The sequence below is a fragment of the Panthera tigris genome, chromosome D3, assembly GCF_018350195.1.
Source record: "Panthera tigris isolate Pti1 chromosome D3, P.tigris_Pti1_mat1.1, whole genome shotgun sequence".
NCBI classification, from domain to species: domain Eukaryota; kingdom Metazoa; phylum Chordata; class Mammalia; order Carnivora; family Felidae; genus Panthera; species Panthera tigris.
Genome location: NC_056671.1, coordinates 75058863 through 75082658, shown reverse-complemented (window position 1 = coordinate 75082658; position 23796 = coordinate 75058863). Strand labels below are relative to the sequence as shown.

At 36.1% G+C, this 23796-nt stretch overlaps 1 protein-coding gene across 10 annotated transcripts in view; it reads right to left on the bottom strand.

Annotated features, from left to right (window-relative positions):
• The window catches only part of WDR7 (WD repeat domain 7), a 354382-nt gene that overhangs the window by 287860 nt on the left and 42726 nt on the right, over positions 1 to 23796 (bottom strand). For all 10 annotated transcript variants that reach the window (XM_042962008.1, XM_015536841.2, XM_042962015.1 and 7 more), the window contains 5 exons: positions 22663 to 22808; positions 22232 to 22334; positions 19330 to 19462; positions 18833 to 19081; positions 17838 to 18058 (listed from right to left, as the gene is read on the bottom strand). In XM_042962008.1, the coding sequence (XP_042817942.1) occupies positions 17838 to 18058; positions 18833 to 19081; positions 19330 to 19462; positions 22232 to 22334; positions 22663 to 22808 (852 nt within the window). The remainder of the gene's footprint in view (positions 1 to 17837; positions 18059 to 18832; positions 19082 to 19329; positions 19463 to 22231; positions 22335 to 22662; positions 22809 to 23796) is intronic.

Sequence of the window (23796 nt, the reverse complement as noted above, 5' to 3'; positions counted from 1 at the left end):
GGGATCCAAAGGAGAAACTTGTCAAACCTAACTGGGTTGGGCTTCGCCTAAACAAACAGACAGTCTGAACTAAGTAACAATACCGCACTGAGTGGTGTATCTCACTTAATGGGAAATGCTGACGTTGGGTGGCCAAATGTGTGCGGAAAACACAAGTTATGGTTGTTGACTTTATCCACAGAACTTCTAAGAACCTTTAACATGCTGATGTGACCAGAATTATCTCCACAAGGGGAATACAGTGTCACTCACCTCAAAGGTCATCTGACCGCGGCAATCTTTTAAGACCGAATTTAGGAGGAACAACATACTTTGGGAAAAGCTGCTGTAACTGGTTCCTTTCATGTTTTGGCAGCTAAGAAACTTAGGCCTGAGTTTTCTACCCATCACAGTGGGGGATGATGGGCACGTACTTCTGCATGTAGACTCAGCCGTCTCAACGTTCTGCTCTCAGTTTCTCATCATCATTTACCTCTATTTTTATCCTACTGAATAATGTTTGTTTGTAAACAACTTAAAATCAATTTTTGAATGAAGCAGAGCATTAACAAAACAAAGATAGTAAGATTTAACTACTTTGTTCTTAAATTCAGGTATGTTAATCTTTTATTGTTAGCTTTATTTGTACTTTTTGTTGTACAATAATTTAAACACTATACTCAGCATAGCAGGTGTTTACTAATTTAAAAGTTAAAAAATGAAGTTCAGAAAGAGTGTGTTATAAACCTTTATTAAAACATCATATAGAATTTTCCTAAAGAAGCATTTGTTAAACTTACTTATTTTGTGTTCCCTGAGAAGCATTCAACTGAAACGTAAAACATGATTTCTTTCTTAAAAAGACATTAAGGATTGAAGGGCAGTTGATTATGGCACACATAAATTAGCTGTATAATTAAGCAATGAATCAAAATAAAGTAGCAAACTACAAAAAAAAAAAATCCTTCAAATATGGCAACGTTAGACTAAAACTGGGTAAAAATACATATCGCCAAGCCTTTATTTTCAGTTATTTCAGACCACATAAAATATTTATGAGTTCCACCAGGCATCCATTGCTAACCAAAGATAATAGACAGTTTAATACGACGGATGCTTTGCATTTCTACAGATCACCATTAGCAACGACTTTGTTTTTATCAAATATATCCATCATTCAACTTACAAAAAGAGATGGTGGCGACATTAATGGTCACTACTATTTTGCAACATCAATCTGCCAAAAAGTGGTCATTTTATTTCTCTCATCATAGGAAATAAATGTCTGCGGTGATCTTTTCTTCTATGTGTGGTTAACTGAAAAGAATGTCTCCCATACAGTTCTTTTCATCTGTCTGCGTCCTTTAATCAGGCACCGATCTGCCACAGTGCTCATAACACTCGTCACGACTTGTGACTCTGCTACTTTGACTCACGAGCTCCTCACCTTTAAAACGAGTGATCGCTTAACCGGTGCCGTATACCTCACCAGCCTACTTGCTGGACCCCAAGTCCACAGTCATCTCATTGGTGTCCATACACACTCTTGTCATTCCATTTCAAAGAGTAAGGAAAATGAGGCATGAATTGGGGGTGAAGTCTGTTCAAAAACAGGTGAATCTTCATCAGTGTTCTTTACTATGTTTGGTGTTCCTCAGGTTATGATCTATTCTTGGTAGATCTCAATATCTGAGGGGACACAGAAGTCCTGACAACACTGACCTACACATTCTCTCTGCCAATGTCTTTTACTGTAGTTTATAAGCCAGCAGAGAGAAGACAGCAGACATCCTGCGAACAGAAAAGGCTTCCCCGTTCCTACGAGGAACCTGACCTTCAGCACCCACTCCCACGAGAAGTTTCACTGTTAGAACTTTCACCCTCTCCATTTACATGCAGGCAACTTCAACAATTCAAGAAAATGTAATCCATCCTCAAGAAAAGACCTAAAAGTTCTACATTATGTTATCAATCCTATTAGTAAAAACAATGGACAAAGCAAATACTAAATAAGAGCAAAGGATCTGTGTCTAAAAAGCAGACTATGTTATTTTCTGGAGGGAAAGTATAACCGTAATTCAAAAAATTCTAGCTTTTCATTTCTGTTTGATGCACTCTCTTCTAAGACATATACTCACATAAATATGCTTTAAAGAATAGTTTTGTTCCTCTTTCAAACAGTGCACTAGATGAAGTAGGCAAATGACATACCCCACCCACAAAAAAACCATGTTTGGCCCAAACAAACAAACAAACAAAATGCTATCCCCATCCCTGTAAATGAAAATAAGCCTGTGAAGAGTTAACTCTAGCTTTACTGTAATAAGCAACAGTCTGGAAATAGCCAAAATAATCAAGACTGAAAACAAAACAAAACAAAAAAATCAATATTGCTAAGCCCAAGAAAGCATAGTTATTAGAGGTACTTAACTCACAAGAAAAGATGGTTCTCTGCTTTTTAAATATGGATTAAAATAAATCTAATTTTTCTTCTTTCAAAAAAATGCTAGTCCAACTCGTGTGAAAAAAACTGGCCTAGAGTGGAAATGGCCCAATACAGTAAAACCTCATTAATTTTGATTCCGCTAATTAATTGTGAGTTGATGGTTACCTTCACAGGCTGTGTGAAAACAAATTAATGGTATAAACAAAGCAAATGTCTAACCTATTTAAATGTAAAAGGAAAAAAGACCATTCTCAAGCACCACTTTGGTATTAATTTTAATTCAAACAATGAGCAGAGTAATGATAAATAATTCTCAGCTATCTGTTAAATGAAAGCACTTAAAAGATTTGCTAAAACACAATTAACTTGGTTTCTTCTTATCTGTCCTCAAAATTATTATTAAAGAAGCACTTCTTAAAGAATATACAATAACTCCTACCTCTGATTTAGACCCAGCCTCCCCACAAATGAATTGAATTAGCACAATTCCTTTATTACTAAATTATTAAATTCCAGAGATCTTGGTTACAAAGCATCTACAACACCTACAATGACTGATTCCATAATTTGATTAATTCCATTCTATTTCACTTTGTTCCATTTCAACCTGGAAAAGTCACCTGAACGTGACTTAACATCAAGGACATTTCAAGGGGATAATGTAGAAGACATTTAAATTATGTAATTAAAATAGTACAACTAAAAAAATGTGAACCTCATGCATTTAGGCTCCTTTTTTGATCACACACCCATTCATTGAAAAAACTTTGTAATGTATGCCCGTTGTATGTATATTTACAAATTATATACGTACTTCTGTACTAATATACATACCATGTACATTGTAAAACACGCACCAAAAATATGTTTTAGAAGAATGACTCCAAGTTTGAACAAATTGGAGAGGAAAGGAAACACCTTCTTAAATGTCTTGCTAATGTCAGGCAATACCTCAAAGGACAATACATACCTTTACAAAGATTTCACTGTTAATGATTATGGATGTAAATACATATTTTCTGTAATTATAATGGGGGGGGGGGCTGCCCTCCTGCCAGACTGACCAAATGATCACTGCCTTAAACCGACATGTAGCCGATGAAAAGATATTTAAGTTTCCCTGAGAATGTGTTTCATCGTTTGCTCTGCCCACCCTCTGGTGGCTCTGTGGTGACCAGGTGAGGACCCAGACAACAAGCATCCTCGTCCCTTTTGGTGGCGGCTCTGCTCTTCTCCCAGGTGAGATGTGCCCACTGAGTGTGTGAAACACGTGAGACACCGGTGTCCTTCCACCTGGTAATTGTTCATAAGCTCAACTTCTTAGGGTTAAAAAGGGGGCATAAACAAGAGCTTTAATATTTTGTTCCCTTACCCCAATTAACTGCCTCACAGTTTACACTTTAGCAATCACTTCCAAGTGACTTAAAGAGTGTTCAACTCACAAACACCATTTCAAATGTTTTATTGTTTCGAACACAGAATTTGTACAGCATGGGGTGAGCATCCTATCAACTAGGCCAGTACTTTATAGGTAAAAATTATTCAAACTCACATTCCAAACACTAGTAATTCTGCCCTAAAAGACGCACCAATGACATCAAAAACTAATTGAAAACAAAGGCTAACAACAATAAACAACAGGATATTTAATAAAAACCGTATTTTTATTTGATGAAAATATTAAGATAACTGGGGCAAGCAGAGGGAGGGAGATACCTGATCAAAACATATACACTCCAGAGCCCATTTCTCTTTCCAAATAATTCTGATCCTCAACCAAACAGAGTCTCACTGAGTTTGCCAGTAAATAATCCTCACGGTACATTAGTGCTGAGCCACAATCACAGAATCAGACAGAGTCAGAATATGCCACCTAGGTCACCCAGCCCGACCTTACGCATTTTACAAGACTTCATTTTAAACCATTCCCAGAAACCTCTTATGTAACCTGTTCCTAAACATCTGCCATGAATTACAGAAATTAGAGACAGCTAGTTTATCCCTTCCACCAGCTCTCTGAGGAGATGATTCTGTTTTCCAATAGCTCCCAGTGTAAATGGCATACATACATTTTTCCTACTTTCGCTCATTTGTTTTCTAAATTAAATTCTCCTTTTTCTTCCTATCATTTCAGGGGCAATCTCTTAACTGCTCCCAAACAATTTTTTTCTTTGAATCTTCTCTAAATATATGATCACTAACTATTGTCTCTCCTTTTAAATGTGCCCATCATTAGACGAGCTATAAATGACCAGCTTCTTTCAGTCATAAATCAATCTCACTATTCTCTTAATCATTATTTCTTGTACTTCCCAGAACTTTTTCTATGGAACATAAATGTGCAGTTAAGATGCATCATTTATCACTTTTAAATATTCCACCTGAAGTGGAAAAGTGCCCAGGAATGTTAATTTCATTTCCACATGTTCATGAAACTAGCTTAAAGAATTTTTTTTTTTCCAGAAATCCATAGCTCAGCCTTCCTTTTTTTTTTTTTAAGGGGGGAAAAAAAAGCTAGAAGGTTTTACTTTGATAGCTGTTTTAGAAAATAAGACCATGTAGTCCAACCAAAACACTGACTGACCATCTAATTGGTAATGTTCTATATGAAAATAAGACTTATAGAAAACAAGTTTTAACATCTTCATTCATTCACTATATACAAAAGATAATAAAGAAATAGCGAGCTAATCAGAATTCCACCTTTCGTCATCTGCTTCTTTATTAATTACACAGCAAAAAAATATGAAGAATTTAATGTAAGACTAAGAAGATATTGCCTATCAGAGAAAAAAATTAATAAATGACATTGAGAAAAGTTATTAGTTAAGAACAGATGATTTTTATCCTCTCCTCACCCCACAAACATAAATAAATTTCCGCTAAAGTATCTGATGTTTGCTCTTAATCCAGCCACTGGTTTTTAATCAAATTTCATCAAATTTCTGGGTGGGGGAAGATTCCAAGCTTCCGAAATATGAAAAAAGCTACACAGAAAAAGGAAAGATTGCGTTAGAACAGGAGGGAATTTCAATAACAATAGAAAGCACAGAAGCCTAAAATTGCAATTAAGTTAAGCACTCATACAAGCCTGAAAATCCCCAAGAAAAACAAATAAGCAAAGGATGAAACATGTCTCAAAAAAATCGTGAAAATCTTCATAGAAAAATTTCAATATCTCTAGTAAATAAAGAAATGCAAACTCAAACACCTACCAATTTAGCCTAAACATTTAAGAAATTGTGATCGCAAACAGCCAACCTTTACTGGGTTCTAACTTTGTGCTGGGTATTATTCTAAACACATAGCTAAATTCTAAATGCTGTAATTCATTATAGTCTCACAACCCTCTGAGGTAGGTATAATTATTATTTCCACTTCACAGATGTGGAAACTAAGGCAAGATAAAAACATCTTGTGCTGGCAAGTGACAAGGAAATAGGCACTGAGGATAGAAAATAATTTGCTACTACACCTCAGTAGCCTTAAAAACGTTAATACCTACTACACAAAAATTCTGAGGTTCTAATCTTAAAAAAATTCATAATATCTAGCCAAGGGAGTAATCATAAATTTTAACAAATTTTAAAAGATAGTCAATATCGTATTGTATAATGCAAGAGTTTAAATTAGGAACAAACTACATACCCAAAGTAGGAGAACTGCTAAGTAAATAAGGTACGCTCACATAAGGTAATGTTCTACAAGCACTAAAAATTACTTTCATGAGCAAGTATAACTTGGAAAAGTATTTGTAGGATATTAAATGAAGATGCCGTGGGCTCAGATAACCATACATCTACAATATAATCACGAGTATACAGTAAGTGGATTTTAAAAGCCTACGGGAAAAGACATCCAAATGTGAATTATGGTTCTCTTATAGTTAGAGGGATACCAGGTGACCTTTTACCTTCTTAGCTACCTCTTTTTTCAAACAATTTAACAGTGTGTATCCATTAAACTTATAAAATTGCAGTTAAAAATTATAGCAAATAATGTGTTATAAGTAAGAGAAGGTAAAAGAGGGAATGGTTAAAACTAACAAACTCCAAAGCTGAATAATCAAAGATAAAAATTAAAAGGGAAATTGAAAGAGAACTGAGCAATGCACAGTTCTCTGAAGGAAAATTGGAAATACAGGAATTCAAGAGAATGGATGTATTTTGTTCTATAGTGAATGATATTCAATAATTTAGCACTTTACAATTAAGTATGCGTCAAAATTATATATTTATGTAAATCAATACTGAAAACATAGTAAAAAATTAGAGAAATACAATTATTTTTAAATACACAATTACATCTACTGGGAGGCAGTATGCATGGTGCATACGTTCAGGCCTTCAAGTCAGACTACTTAGGACCAAATTCCAGCTCGGCCACTTGCTAACTGTGTGACTTGGGGATGTTATTTAACCTCTCTGAACCTCATTTCTCTGTATAATGTGACTAACAGTAATAACCACACCTCACCGAATTACTGTGTGAGTTAAATGAAACGTACACAAGGAAACCAGCACAGTGACTAACATATCACGCATACAAAAGATAATAGTTAAAACTATTTTTACCGTTATTATTATCTCATTATACACCATAAATTCTGTCTTTTAAAATGGAGTTATATTTCTTTTTTGGAATTGCCAATGTGTAGGCATTCACCAGGAAATATGAAGATGTTTATTAATACCTCTGCTTTCATTTAATCTGAATAGTTCCACCTGCATAATCAGTACCATTCAATTACCTTAAAATTAATTAAGTTCTTAGCACTTTTAACAATGCAAGTCAATAAAAGTATTCAATCCAACAACTCAATGACCACCTTTCACTATTCCTGAATATTTCCTCACACTGCTTTTCCATTGAATTTACTTTATAACTTTTCACTTCATGTCTTTAAAACAGTAAAATGCTTTGTTTAATTTCACTCACTGAAATTAAAGTCTTAGAGACTGAGACAGTCAACTCTGCAGAGACTGAAAATCATCAAAGTTTTTTTTTTTTAACTTTTTTTTTCAATGTTTTTTATTTATTTTTGGGACAGAGAGAGACAGAGCATGAATGGGGGAGGGGCAGAGAGAGAGGGAGACACAGAATCGGAAACAGGCTCCAGGCTCCGAGCCATCAGCCCAGAGCCTGACGCGGGGCTCGAACTCACAGACCGCGAGATCGTGACCTGGCTGAAGTCGGACGCTTAACCGACTGCGCCACCCAGGCGCCCCTCATCAAAGTTTTTTTAAGAACTCAAAAGTGCTGCTCTTTTCCCCTTCTGCACCCCAGTCAGCTGTGTCCACTTATTGCCCAAAACCACACCCAAACCTTGGGTTACACACCCAAGATCTAAAGTCTTTGGTCACAAATTGTCCTCTTTCTCAGAGTGCACTGAATTATGACTCCAAGTGACTACTGGTCCTGCCCTTCTATTTTCCGATGCCTCACTTAGAAAGGTGACTTTAAGGCACTATCTATCTGACCTGGTAACTTTAAATCTGCCCACTTGGCCTCAACCTATTCATCCCAATCATCCCTGTATCCTTAACAAGAAATAAACGTCAAATTTACATACCTCTGACATAACTATGAAACATCTTTTTTCCCTTCTCATGGAAATAAATGGGTTAAAATAGATTCTGGCTTCATTTTTCCAACTGGAATACCAAAATAATATGTATATTGCCTAGCAGTAAACTACTAGAACATATATACTAAAAATACCTCTTTGTTTAGTAAGAATGCTGGCTGGCTTTTTAGGTCTATATCAAAGAACACTGGAGAAACCTAACCTTCAGTGTCCACAAGTAGGCAAGAAAGTTGTGCCTCGCCAAGAATTTATGCCTAAGAAAAGCAGTAAGTAGGGTCAAACTCCCCCCTTGATCGCGTGGGGTCATGCTACCAAAGGCTTTGCAAAGGTAACAGTCATACCCTTCTGTAATCTGCCCACAAATTTCCATTAATGACACAGTTGGGGCCTTTCAGATAGTTGAAAACGCCAATGTTCAAGCAGTGAGCAGGCAAAGCACAACACTTAACAATTTCTAGGGAATTTGTTGCTGTCTTTTGATATCCTGAAACTTCTGTCTCGTGCAATAAAAAGATGCAGTTAGGGAGACAAAGGGAACTCATCCCTAATTTGGGCAGATTCTAAAAGCACCTGGCCATAGTTGGGAAACAAGGAAATTAAAAGTAGTTCCTGCTAATAGGAACAAAGTATCTATAATAAAGTCATCTCCAAACTGGAAATGAATGAGTATGTTCCCCAGATTTAGGCCTTTATCACCCAAATGAGAATGCAGATAACTGAAAATACAAATAAAAAAACAATAATAATGATTTAATGAGCTCCTATCATAGGCCAAGCATTACCTCCCAACTTTAACACTTTACAGCAGCCGTTAAGTTGCTAGAAAGTGTTGCTAGAGCTCCAAAATGTGAAGTAATCTGCTGAAGTCACCCCAAAATGAAGATACAGATCCAGGTTCGTTTGGTTCTAAAGGCCCTGTTCTCACTGACATGACCGACCAGTGGTTCACGGTTTTAGGTTCCACATGCCGACAGCAGAAAGTTTTCTCCACCTCCTTTTGGAAAGTCTTCACCAATGTCTAATTGGTGTTCAATTAGACCACCAATTGGAGGTGGTCTAATTCACCAAAACTAATTCTGACTTTAAAAAAAAATTATCGTACACTAACTGGCATTTTTTGTTATTTTTGAAATACATTCTTCCTTTCTAATCTCATATCATTCCATTTCATTCCACTTCATTCTTTTGTCCAATCTTTCCTTGGAAAAACATCGCAAATACTTTTCAGGACAGTTTCATATTTTATTATCTTGTTTCTTCCAAATACCCTTCCTAAGTAGAGTAAAATGAAGCGCCAAAAGGGGGGCACCTGGGTGGCTCAGTGGGGTAAACATCCGACTTTGGCTCAGTTCATGATCTCATATTCGTGAGTTTGAACCTGCATAAGGCTCTGCACTGACAGCGTGGAGCCTGCTTGGGATTCTCCCTACCCCCTTCTCTCTCTCTCCATGTATCTCTACCCCACCCCCACCCCCATTTGTGCTTTCTTTCTCAAAATAAACAAACTTTAAAAAAAAAGTGTCAAAATGGTCTTACAGACAACTAACCGGCTTGCAGCACATCCAAGACCGTTACTCTGGGGGTGTCTGGCTGGCTCTGTCGGTTAACCGTCCATCTCTTGATTTCGGCTCAGGTCACGATCTCATGGTTTGTGGGATCCAGCCCCCTGCCTCAGGCTCCGCATTGACAGCATAGAGCCTGCTTGGGATTCTATCTCTTCCTCTCTCCCTACTCCTCGCCCGCCCCTGCCCCACTCTGGAGCGCACTTGTGCACACACGCGCTCTCTCTCTCTCTCAAAATAAATAAACATTAAAAAAAATATATTACTCTGATCTCTTGGTCATTATTTTCAAAGTAATGCACAAATATAGCAAGTTCCTACCAGCACTTGCCATAGGTAGAGCCATCAGGTACTAGTAAAAACAACTTAACGGCTGCAGACTCCTCCATAGAACATACACACAACATACCAAGTACATCTGTAAAGAGGTCATTCGGGCACCACGTATGGTTTTACACACACCCGTAAAGCTAACACATTCCAATACCATACAGATCACCCTTCCTGAAAGTCTTTCAAAACCACCCACAGCTGGCCTACTAAGTGCCCATTCTAGGGCCTCTCTGGGAGACTTGTACTCAGGGAAGTCCTACAAGGGTACTTCACAACGTTTATTCTGTTGCCTTATAACTGCCTGTCTTCTAGTCTGGCTCCCTCATAGGATGAAGCTCTATAAAATAGGGACTATATCTTATCGACTACTATATACCTGGCTCTTGAAGGCACCTGGAATATGGTTGGCACTCAGATATTTGCTGAACGAATGACTATTCAAAAATACATTGCACCTAACTGAACAGTCACCTTAAAAAGTCATTATGATTTTCTAACAATTTCCACCATTTTAAGATAAATTTTCACTCATTTCAAAATTGCTTTATGATTAGGTTACTCAAGAAAAATTAGTCTTTAGGTCACACTATCTCTTCAGCTCAAAATAAACAGTGAAATTAATCACCCACTTCATTCACAAAGTTTAGCACCGAATCACTTCTGTTATTAAAACTAAACTTCATGCCCAATGTAATCTTATTTACTTCCAAAGATATGACTTAAGATCTTAAAAAAGCCTTTGTGAGATAAAAGAATATCTAAAGTTTTTAAATGTCTGGCACAATATAAGTGTAGCCTGAACAGAGGGATGCAATCTTCTCATTAATATCAAAGGGACCACTCACTGACAGTCTTTTGGTATATTACTGGATTGTCTCAGCTTCCTACACAAGAGATAGGGTGCGTTATGATATTTGAACACATAAATATTCAGAGCAGGAAAAATTAATTGTCTTGAATAAAATAATATGATAGTAGTAAAAAACTGGAAAACGCTATTACAAAGAATAGAATATACGCCAATCAGAACGGAGAGCCAATACGGTATTGATATATTAATGCGTTTGCCCTTTCAAAATGAGAATGGGTGCTATGCACTTCTACATACTCTGCATACAACTACTTAAAAGCCTGAATATTAGCAAGTCTTCAAAGACTATAAGGATGATGGAGAATTATGAGGGTAAATAGGTGGTATAAACCTATCTCTAAGCTTTTAAGGGATAATTTGGCAATACCTAGTCAAAAGGCTTTAAGAAATCAATATGCCCTTTCATACAGAAATTCTATATCTACAAATTTATCTTAAGCAATCGTTTCAGATGTGCAAAAATATTTAGCTACACTAATTTGTATTCTCACTGTTGACAAGAAAAAAATCTTAAAGCAACATTCTAAAATTTCTGATAAAATAAATTACCAAGTATTAAAAATGATGTTGGAATGTATTTAGTGAGACAGAAAGATGACCAGAACATCTTTAGAAAATATTTGTGTTCTCTGTAACTGTGTATTATTTAATTTAAAAAAATAATAATTAATTTCAAAAAGACAGTGCTGAACACATAAAAACATATGAAAATGGTCTCAAAATCCAAGAAAATTAAATGTTAAAGGAAAAAAGGACTGTTACAGAACATTATGTACATTGTGATATATTTTAGAAAAACGTTAGTTCTGCCTCCTGCTTTTGTTTCATTTGTATTACCAACATTTACTCTGCTTGGCTTCAGAGACTATGTCACAATAATAAATATTGCTTTATAAATGTAACATGCAAATTAAATTAATAACAAAAGCTGAAATTCAAAAAGGTGAGATAAGAGCTAATGCAAACAAAAGCTTCCAGTACTTTAAAAAAAAACACACAATATACTAAAAAGAAACCTGATTTGTTAATTGTTCTTAATGGCTGTGAACATTAGCCTACTAGCATACATACAGTCACATACACCATTCATATTACTGTATTTGTCTCTAAGAGCTGGGGATTTAATATTGTCAAGCGAAGGCACAATTAGGTTAGATGTCTGACTTTCCTGTTTTCGCAAACCAATGCTGCCCCCTTCTGGATACTTCTGGAGATTATGGGATAAGACAAGTTTATCAAGATACAATAAATGAAAAGTAATCATATTTTCATCTCTTAAAGAAGTCAGCCTATAGCTCACGTAAAGAAACATATGTATTATGGATACTAAATTTATTTTGAAACATTTTCCAAAAATTCTGTTTTGAATACAAAGTTCAACTAGCAGCACACAACTGGTAATCCAGTCATTCATGCCAAAGAAAGAGGGACATAGTAAACATATATTAACTAAAAATAAACAAAGCAGAATACTTAATAAAGTCACTTCTTTGGTTCCCTTCCATATGTGTTCCTCTCACTCCCAAAGCAAAGCAGAATCTGAATTTGGTACTCTTTCCAGTTCAATTTTAATAATTGTATTACCTGTGCATGTATCCATACATACACGGTATGCACTTGTGTGTTTCTTAAATGTAAGTAAGCGGGATCAACAGTATGACACACACACATGTTCCTTGTCACAGGCTGTACTAAGCACAGCCACCTGCTGTAAGTGCAGACAGAGGAAACATGGGTAGCTAGCTCCATGCAAAGACATGACTACCATTCCACAGGTAAAAAATATCCTACTGGGTCACCAGTGTTATTTTTTCACTTCTGCATTTTCATTCCTGTCATTAGTATCTGTCTGGTTTATGAGGGGAAATGTTTTCTAAAGCACTCCTGACATTTTAAAATTATTTTCTTCGTCTTTTTTCAAAGTCTGTTTTTTTTCTCTGAAATTAAAATAGATGGACATAAAAGAAAATGTTCCCGGGTCTTGGAGAGTGGGATCCTTTACACTGGAAGCTAAGGTTAAAAAAAAAAAGAAAAAAGAAAAAAAAAAGAATGATGAGTAAGAGGGAAGGTGGCAGGGAAGTAAGGGAAGAAGTCAGATCATTATCATCTATTAACTACTAATCCTAATGCAAGAGACTTAGAGCAGGTATCCTGCTGTGGGATTTCAGAAGCCCGAAGAACATCTGTCCCCCCTTTCAAGAGCTCTCTTCCTCCAACTCCCCAACTCCCCCAGGGATTTGATGCACTCTTTGGCCTCCCCTAGCCTACAGTTCAGATTTTGGAAATTCACCCACCTCTGACAGCTACCCAAATATGGGGAGCCTTCTATCTCTAACTGCTCTGTTGCTTAAATTTCTGTTATTAAAATAAGACTAAGCTAAAATGCTAGAGTTCTACAATATTAAAACACTCTAGTACTGAAAATCTCTGAAGGACTGTAAGATATTGCACTCAGAGTTAAGGGAACCACACAGCTGGAGAACAGGAGGGAAAGGAGACTTGTTTTTCATTAATAAGCTGTAATACCTTTTGCATTTTATATATCCACTTGTAAAATATTTTAAGACACTACAGTAATATTCTCAATGCAGATGAAACGTTAAAATTAAAAAATTCAAAACTGTAGCAAGCCTGTTTTTACAAGCTTTTTTTAAAGTGTTCTATATGAGGGGCGCCTGGGTGGCTCAGTCGGTTAAGTGTCCGACTTCGGCTCAGGTCATGATCTCGCGGTCCGTGAGTTCCAGCCCCGCGTCGGGCTCTGTGCTGACCGCTCAGAGCCTGGAGCCTATTCCGGATTCTGTGTCTCCCTCTCTCTCTGACCCTCCCCCGTTCATGCTCTGTCTCTCTCTGTCTCAAAAATAAATAAACGTGAAAAAAAAAAATTTTAAAGTGTTCTATATGAGTATTAAAGTGGCAATCTAATCTAATAATAATATAAAGGTTCCAAAAAATAATAATGATAATATAAAGGTTCCACTTTAAATTTGAATCCTATTAAAACTGCCTCAGAGCTCTAACACTTGAAAAGCAACATACAAGATAAAAACCACTCTTTTAAAAACAATAAACACAGCTTGGAATGACAAACAAAAATGGTACAGAATGTTATGCTATGCTGTATGATTCAAATACTATTTTAGTAGTTTTCCTTCAGTTTTCTTCCAGGTGTATCTTTCATATAAATATACAGTACATGTATCTTTCATATACACAGCACATGTATGTGTACCTTTTGCACATAGGTAGGGCACATGTATATGTATCTTTCACATGTAGGTTTCATGCACATGTATCACTCATCTGTATAGAGGGTACATTTTGTTTCATCAAGAAATCAAACCACCAAACAGAAAAACACCAACCTCGAACTGAAGTTTTTCCCTTTACATTCCATAATCTTAAGAAGAAACAGAAATGGCAAATAACCTAGTATTAGAAATTTCAAAACTACAAGTTTCAACATCCACCCCAAAGTTGATACACAAAGCTCACACCATTTTTTGAGTGGTCTACCAAAGCTCCTTGTTTCTTTTGGAGTCCCTGGAATATGCCCCTCCCTTTCCTTTACAGCATTTTGTAGTATCTCTCCTTTACCATATATAGTAGGCCTTGTAGAAGCCTTACTTAACACGTGCCTGATCCCCCTCCTAAAATGCAAGGTTGTACTTCTGGGAACACATAAACACATTACTTGGCAGGGGGCACCTGGGTAACTCAGTCGGTTAAGCATCCGACTTCAGCTCAGGTCATGATTTCACGGATCTTGAGTTCAAGCCCCACATCAGGCTCTGTGCTGACAGCTCACAGCCTACAGCCTGTACATTACTTGGCAGATAGTAATACGACCCCCAACAACTTTCTGAATTGTTCTCAATAACCCTTTAGCACTGCACAATCCTGAATTACTTTGATATTTCATATTCAGAACCCAGTGCGGGGCTTGAATTCACGAACCATGAGATCATGACCTGTGCAAGTCCAGGCATCCCTGAACATGTCAAATTTTTAAATAATTAAAACTCCCATTAATAAAAGAATACATGAATTGTTAATCAAAAATAAAGTATATAGAACCATTGAGCCTGGCACTAAATTAATGTTAATTTATAGTAAGAATATGGAAAGGTTTTTTGATACAAAGATGCTAAAATAGCATAAAAATGATGGAGTGGGACAAGAAAGGATGACAAATACCTAGACAGCAGGAATGTAAGTACGTGTCATTTGTCCCCTGAGAAATGTATGTGGAGTTGTGAAGGGTACAGTTTGTCCTCAGAGCTCGTCTCTAGCTGCAGTATCTTTTCCACCTAGCAGGTAGGATTTCATTCTTTCTTTGCTGTCTATGGAAGCTAAGAGACAATGATCTGCTTATTACTCAAAACCTTCTATATCTTGGTAAACATGAAATGAATACAAAATAAAGGAAGAATCATCAACCTTACACGTTCTTGATTATAATTTAAGTAAATTTTAAAACACAATTCATATTCCTCTGTTTTAGAACATCTTTTCCTGTAAAAAAAAAAAATGCAGGAAGTCAAAATTCAACTTTCTGAATCTATCTACCTAAGATAAAAACCAAAAGTCTATTCTAATCCAAAAAGCAGATGACAAACTTCTCAATATTTATCTTTAATCATTACAGTTAATAAATATTTAAAATCTCCCAACTACCAAATATTTTCTGCTAAAAGAAAGTGACACCAGATAAATTTATGAGAGGGACAACCCAAGCATTGGAACTGTCATCTGATGTCATTAGCTCTAAACTTAGCAAGACAGTCATTTGACAAACATTTAGCAAATATCAAATTCTTAGCTTATTTGTTAATCATTTAGGCCCTTTGATCTTCAAACACATTAGGTAATATCCCTAACCACCGGCTAAATGGACAGCTTATTAACCAGGCAGTCACAACTTGTTAAATTATCACAAAGCTAAAAGCAAGTTTGTCTTAATGGTACTTTTGAAAGTCAATTAAACACAAGAGAATCTCTATCGTTAAGCCTATAAGTAAATTGTAAATCATACGTTATTTTCCAAGTGCCAGACTTCCTGGTCCATGTCTCTGCCTCCTATATCACCCAGTCCACTAGCACCGTGGGCCGGCCCCACCTAATAAGGAGTCCGTTCCCTATGTAGTTGCATGTGTCTACAGGTAGCTCTTTACTCACTAAAAACATTTCCAAATGCAACTGGTCAAAACAAATTTATTGTATTAAATATCCACTTGAAGTTTTTAAAAAAAGAAACCAGAGTATGCTCTCATACAAACATACAAGCTAAAACACATACAAATTTATGTAGATTCAAACAGAAAACATGATCTCATGTAAACCACTCCCAACTTAACTTTCAATATTTATAATTTAAAATACATATTTCTCGGGGCGCCTGGGTGGCTCAGGCGGCTAAGCGTCGGATTACTCATTTCTGCTCAGGTCATGATCTCGCAGTTTGTGAGTTTGAGCCCCGTGTTGAGCTCTGTGTTGACAGCACAGAGCCTGCTTGGGATTCTGTCTCCCTCTCTCTCTGCCCCTCCTCCCTCGCTCTCTCTGTCTCAAAAAAAAAAAAAATTAAAATGTACAAAAATAAATAAATCAGATACCTATTTCTCTAATATTTTTACTGTTTTCTTACAAAAACAAAAAACTGCCAAATCGGGAATGGTTGTTCTAAACTGGTTTAATCTAAACAATCAATTTCAGGATCAAAAAATTAGATATTTCACCAAATTTGCAGTCAGGGATGAAAAAATTCTCATGTTTCACCATAGGGAATACCTACTGTAAAATAAGGCTTAGGATGGGATTGTAACAGCACTAAAAATCACAAGTGCAATTACAATGGTATCTGTTTCACTGAAATAGACATAAGACTGGTTGCTTAGATAAACACACAGCAATTGTTCACAGTGATGGAGATAAGAAACTAACATTAATCCCACTGGAGAGAAAGGAAAAGGCAGGATTAAAAAAGAAAGAAGAGAAGGATTAAGAACCTGAATTTTCAAGTCTGGCAGAAAAAAAAAAAAGGATAATGGGCACTAAGTCTGCCAACACCACCGCCAACATCAAATCAGACAAATTCTAGCTCTGGCAGAACACAGCAGATAAAACACACTGTTCGGAAGGGGAAGTAAGTAAGTAAGCAGAAAGGCCAAGGAAAATTTCGTAGGTTTTGAAATGAGACACCTCGTGAGCACTGCATCAGATACACAAGCAAAATGTTCTCCCGTTCAGAAAGATCGTAACTGGTGAAGCTGAGTGGGTTTCAGTGAACATGGAATCTGTGTGAGACAACAGTGCACGTCTGTGCGTCCGCACACAGGTGAATGTTGGGGGATGGTGACCGCGCACACAACAATGGCTAATCACAAGAAAAAGTTCATGATTAACACACAGTGAAAGAAATTATGGGTAAAAAAATGTGGTTCTGTTACTTAGCAGCCCTAAATTTCCCTCCTAAAGCCTCACATTCCTAAAATGATTAGGGTTTTTGACATCATTACATACCCATCACTAAGAAAGCAATCTGCTTCCACAAAAGTATGTACAAAATTCTCCAAAATCATTATCAGTGACCATTATACTTTCCCTTGTCACAGTGTTCACTTAAACAAACACTATTAATAAGCACTGGTAAGTATTTTGCCTCTACCAAAGTATATATTCATCATCTTTCTTGCTTAGATAGGGCTGAAAATAATAAGATTGCAGAATATCTTTGTGACTATTTAAACTACTTTAAAACGGAAAACTGGAACTTTGATAACCTGCTCCTATGTTTCAGAGACAAGCCACACCATTTAGAATTTAGGAGCTAGTAACAGGAAAAAACACTATGTGGACCTTCTATTTCTGTGCCCAACAGTAAATAATTACAATTCTGCTGAAATAGCCTATGTTACCATTATCTAGTTTTAAAAACTGAAAAGGTTTTGTTAATTCTCTTGTCACATTTTCTTTCAGTTACTCTAGATTCCATTTTATATTATGCCTGAGAGCAACAGAATTCAGCGCTACCACAAATAAAATAATCTTTTATGATCAACTTACACTACAGTTTTCAGGTGGAACTAGAAGTTGAGTAATCTCGCCACCATGCACACAGAAGATGTGCTTCATTTCTCCAGAAAATATGTCCCAAATTATGACTGAAAAGTCCACACCTCCAGATATCAGGTATCTTTGATCATAACGAGCTGAGACCTGATGAGGATATAGCAAACATGTGACTTTGTTCCGATGACCACGGAGTGTTCTGTGAGGTGGCCAACCTGTGAATGAGGTTTTGGATTTAAAATGGGAAAATCAAAGTCTTACAAAGTTTCAACAAGTAAAAGCAAATATGAATCATCAGAATACCTATACATTTGATCATAGAAAAAAACTTCTAATTTTATTGTCGAAAACTGCTCTGTCCGATACGGTAGCTCCGAGCCACAGGAGACTACTGAGCGCTTGAAACATAGCTAGTCTGGATTCACATGTGCTGTAAATGTAAAATGCACATGAGATTTCAGAGATTCAGCACAAAAGTAATGTAAAATATCTCATTAGTAATTCTTTATATTAATTACAATTGATTTTATATTGTAAAATTGAAACTTCAATTTTACAAGTTGAGATGAAAGTAGTTCTGCCATATTGGGTTAAATAAAACAGACTATTAAAATGAATTTCATCTGCTTCTCTTTTACTCTATTAATGCAGATATAGAAAATCACATATTTCTACTGGACAGCACTGTTCTAAAAGATTACCAGCATTACTGATGATACGGTGTTTAGTCAACCATAGAGATAACCGATAATAAACGAAACTACTAACACATACCAAAGAGAGAAAATCAGATGTCTCTTTATGCACAGTTATCACATGGTATGTACCCCAATAACAGGTACCAAGTACTTGTTACATGCACAGTAAATTCTGCCAAGTCCTGGCATGCTAACGACTACGTGGATTCACTGCACTTGTCACAAAGAGCGCAAACACGGGCAGCACAGGGCCCTGCACACACTTTAGACGGTGGCAGACGGTCAGCATACCTCGGCGGAGCATGTGTTCCCCTTGCAGCAGCTGCACGATGGCCGTCTGGGTGGCGGGCACAATAATGATGCTTCCGTCCTCACGGCCACAGACGAGTCGTCCGTGAGCCGGGATGTACACGCTCGCGGTGACTTTAAGAGGTTCACTACTATTGGGAATCACGCTCAGCTGATCTATAATTCCAGCAGGACAAGGATTCAGTTTATCAAATGCTTCTTGCAAGCTAATAGAGGTTGTCATTTTCAGCTCTGCGGAGGTTTTGTTTTGTATTTAAAAAGAAAAAAATTTGTTCATGTTAGAAAAAAATTAAACATAGTAAAATAAAAGTACTTACAGTTGATTCAGTAATATATATCGAAGAATGATAACTGTCACAAACTATAATTCGAAGGATAAAATGACATGTACATTATGAATTTATTATGCTTAGTATTTATGTTGCTAAATTAAAAGAATTACGAAGTTGCTGCACATGATTTATTACTACCTTCCTTACCTTCCTGTTTATCAGGTGTGTCTGATATGTTCCAAATATTCAATCTTCCTGAAGAATCACCTTGAATTAAGAGTTTATGGATGTGTTCCCTGCATCCGTAGAAGAACCGAGTAACAGGAGGACAAATTAGTAACTGTCAAAAAAAAAAAAAAGTTCAAATATTTTTGGCTGTTTTGTTGTTGTTTCTTTAAATTAATCTCTACGCCCAACCTGAGGCTTGAACTCACGATCCCCTGAGATCAAGAGTCACATGTTCCACTGACTAAGCCAGCCAGGCACCCCATAGCTGTCTTTTTAATGAAAATATTTCACTTATTAACATTTTTTCAGTTAAGGATGTTAAGTACTTTGCCTCAGTACCAGGGTAAAAAATAAATCAATAAAAAGTGTTTATAGTAGAAGTCTTCAACAATATTTTAGTGTAATTTTATAGCATTAATTACCTGTCAGCTAATATTCAAATCCAGTAAATACAAATATGAAAAGAAATGAAAAGGACATTTATAGTCTTTCTCTAGAATTCTTTTTCTCTGCTTTAGAAAAACTGATTACTCACCACAGCAATGCAATTTTTTTTTTAATTTTTTTTAACGTCCATTTATTTTTGAGACAATACAAGAGACAGAGTGCAAGCAGCAGAGGGGCAGACAGAGGGAGCACAGAATCTGAAGCGGGCTCCAGGCTCTGAGCTGTCAGCCCAGAGCCCGACGCGGGGCTCGAACTCACGAACCGTGAGATCGTGACCTGAGCCGAAGTCGGACGCTTAACCAACTGAGCCACTCAGGCGCCCCGCAATGCAATTTTTTTAAACTGTTATTAAATAATTAATACAAAGATATATCACTCTTTACCAAAAAGAAGTGTCCACCTTAAAGGCCAAAAAAGGAGAACTCCGTAATCCTAGCTTTTTGCTCATTCCTGATTAGTCACTAAGAATAGCAACAAAATTAAACTACCAAGATTTCACAAGTAGAGGACTCCATTTTTTTAAGTAGTATATTTTCAACTAATAGCATGACATTTTACTTGGTCACATTTATGTAATCAAGTTGAGCCTAGCTCAATATGTTAGCTATAAATTACTAGGAACAAAAACCACACATTAGGCTCTTGGGTACACTTTTATTTTTAGAACAGATTATTTTTCTGCTTAAGATCTTGTGCCTTCAGTGATATCACTTATATGAAAATACTAAAGAGTGGTGGATTCCTAAAATTAAAGTTGAGATGATCAATTCATAAACACTTGAATATTAAAGCATAGAATCGTATCCTGAAAAACAGTAAAAAAATAAACTTCAGTTCTGACAGTTATAGTTAACAAATAGTTACTGTATTTGGTATTAGTTCTTTCCTAAAAAAGCACTAGCCTATTGAAACTACATATGTTAAGCATAATCAATAATGTGATTTAACTTGAAGTCTGGAAATTACTAAATGTTGTCATTTATAAAAAAAAATACCAAACCTGGAGAAGTTGCTACAGCACCTATATAACCAATATTCCATATACCACAGTGTATCTCCCATCATATAATACACGTATCTTAACTTAAACATATTAAGCTGATATTTTAAAAATATAATGTGGTTGTTCTGTTTTATGTATGTTTTTTATGCAAGTCATTATCCCCTAGTTTACCTGAAAGTGACTGGCTGGAGAGCAGTAAGTAGGAGTTTAAGTTAGGAGAATAAAGGACAAGATATGGAGCATCTTAACTGTACAAAGATGTATAAATTCCATAAATTCAAAATATTAAAAAAAATTCCCTTCCCCTCACCATACCTTCACATAAAAATGGAACAAAATGTTCAAAATGAAAACCTGTGGAAACCCAGAATACAAGTAAAGGAAACTTTATTTCTAAAACCAGAGCTTCATCCTTAATGCTCAAAACATCTGGAGATAAAAACCTAGTACTAAGTGCCATTGCATTTCAATTCTAAATTGGTAAGTAGGTTTTTAGAAATCATAATAAATTTTGGTTTTTTATAGAGAAAAAAATCTTTCATTAATTCTAAATTTTTTTAATGTTTATTTATTTTTTTTAATTTATTTATTTTTTTTTTCCTGGTAGAAAGTTTTATTTTTTTTATTTTTTATTTTTTTCAATATATGAAATTTATTGTCAAATTGGTTTCCATACAACACCCAGTGGTCATCCCAAAAGGTGCCCTCCTCAATACCCATCACCCACCCTCTCCTCCCTCCCACCCCCCATCAACCCTCAGTTTGTTTATTATTTTTGAGAGAGAGAGAGAGAGAACGCAAGCAGGGGACGGGCAGAGAGAAGGGAGACACAGAATCGGAAGCAGGCTCCAGGCTCTGAGCTGTCAGTACAGAGCCCAACGCAGGGCTCAAATTCACGAGCCTTCAAGCCATGAGATCATGACCTGAGCCAAAGTCAGCCACTTAACTGACTGAGCCACCCAGGCACCCCTCATTCTTTAATTCTAATGCCTAATAATTTAAATCACTGTATGATTTTGGGGAGAGACAGCAATGCCTATTCAAGTAATGAACTATTACTAATCAGCAGTATTCCACGATGATCTTAGTCCTCCTAAAATTACATCTGTCACTATGTTTATAATTACATGACAGCATAAAATAAGTTGGTACCACCAATATAAATTTTATCAAAAAGTCATTTCCGATATGTAGTCAGCATAAGATCGTCTGTATTCTTAGAGAAAGGTGAATACTATAAGCATATTATATGATTAAGATACACAAATTTCAAGATTGTGCTCACCATTGACCATGTCGAAATGCTTTACAACATTTAACACAGTGCCCTTAATCTTTCAAATACTTAGCTACCAAAAGACACCCATAAATGTAGCTGTCAAACATTTTCAACGTCACTATCATGTATAAGGGGTACCTGAAGAACTTTACCTCTTTATCTGTTCGGTCCAAGAGGCTATGCTGTACGGGAGGAATTAAATTTTCAACTGCTTTCCCTACATCACTGCGGAATGAATCACTAGCTGGAAGGCAACTGAAAATGAAAAAATTACAACATTCAATTAAAATACTGTCATTAAATATTTTATCATCCTATATGATGAAGATTTTTGGACAATGGACAAAATATGGATTTTCAAATTATAGTTAATTTAATGTAGTCATTAATGTCATTAAAATACCCTACTTTAAATAAAGATCCACCTAATTTTTGTACTTAGAAGTTAAACTGGAATTACAAATCTAACTTAAGTTCTTAAGTTTGTTACCTGAGTTATTTTTACTCTATACATTTTCATACATTCAAGTTATACCCCAAATTCAGACTATATTAAAGTCCTAACTTGTTATTTATTGAGTACCTGGCAGGTAGTCTGTAAATATAACTTTGTCCATTTTCAGTCCAGATGATTACTTTATCTGCTGATACAAAGTCACCTCCAGTCCACGTCTGTCCGTTTTCACTAGGACCTGAACACAGCAAGGAATAATCTCCAGCATCAAATACCTACAAGGAACAAGAAATTTACAATCTAATATAATTGGTATCACTTAAATAAGATACATTGACATTTAAAGTAAAAACAAAACAAAAACTTCTAGAAATGTATTTAACAAACTCAGGCCTTGTAAAGTTCACTACCTCAAGTTAAAGACATTGTGTCAGTGAGCCCTGGGGCACAGTCACCTTCAGCAGAGAAAACATATGTAGGTCCCCAGCTGTGTGCCTCTGGGGGGGTCAGACACTGAGTGACAAGTGGAGCAGACGTACTGCCTGCCACAGGGACAGAGAATCCTTACCCTTTTTTATCTAAAGGGAGGAACATTCCATCAAAGAATTCTAGGTAATAGGGAACCAGCCTCTAGAATGCACGGCTATGTTTCCTGTTTCATTTCTATGTTCAGTAACAACATTTCTGATAAACTCAGATATCAGAATATCTCTTTATTAATATGGGAATTACCTTACTTTATTTCATCCAGGTGCTGAAGTACTGTAAATAGGAAGTTAATGGACTCACTTTTATTATTTAATAATCCTCAAGTATAAAAGTCCCGCAAAAAAAAAAAAAAAAAAGGCAGGCATTGCTATATCCCATTTTACAAACAACAAACTGACACAAACAAGGGTTACATCACCTGTTCACGGTCACATGTCTAGTAAGTGCCAGAGCTAGGACTAAAACCCTCATCTCATAATTCCTAGAAGAATTTTTCTCCCACTTTCAATATTTGGTGATAGTGTATTTTACAGTGCTAAAAAATTTCCCCAGGAGAAATAAGTAATTCAATGGCCCAGAATTTTTATTTTAGTTTTCTTTAAATAAAAAGCAATCAAATTGTTTATGCACAGCTTTCTTGAAATTAAAACAAATCCCAGCTGAATTTACCAAGATTGGACATATTTATCATTTATAACATTAACACTACAAGAATAGCCAAGTCCAAGAAAGACTGGAGACCACCCTCCAGCCTTATTATCTATTAAAACAAAT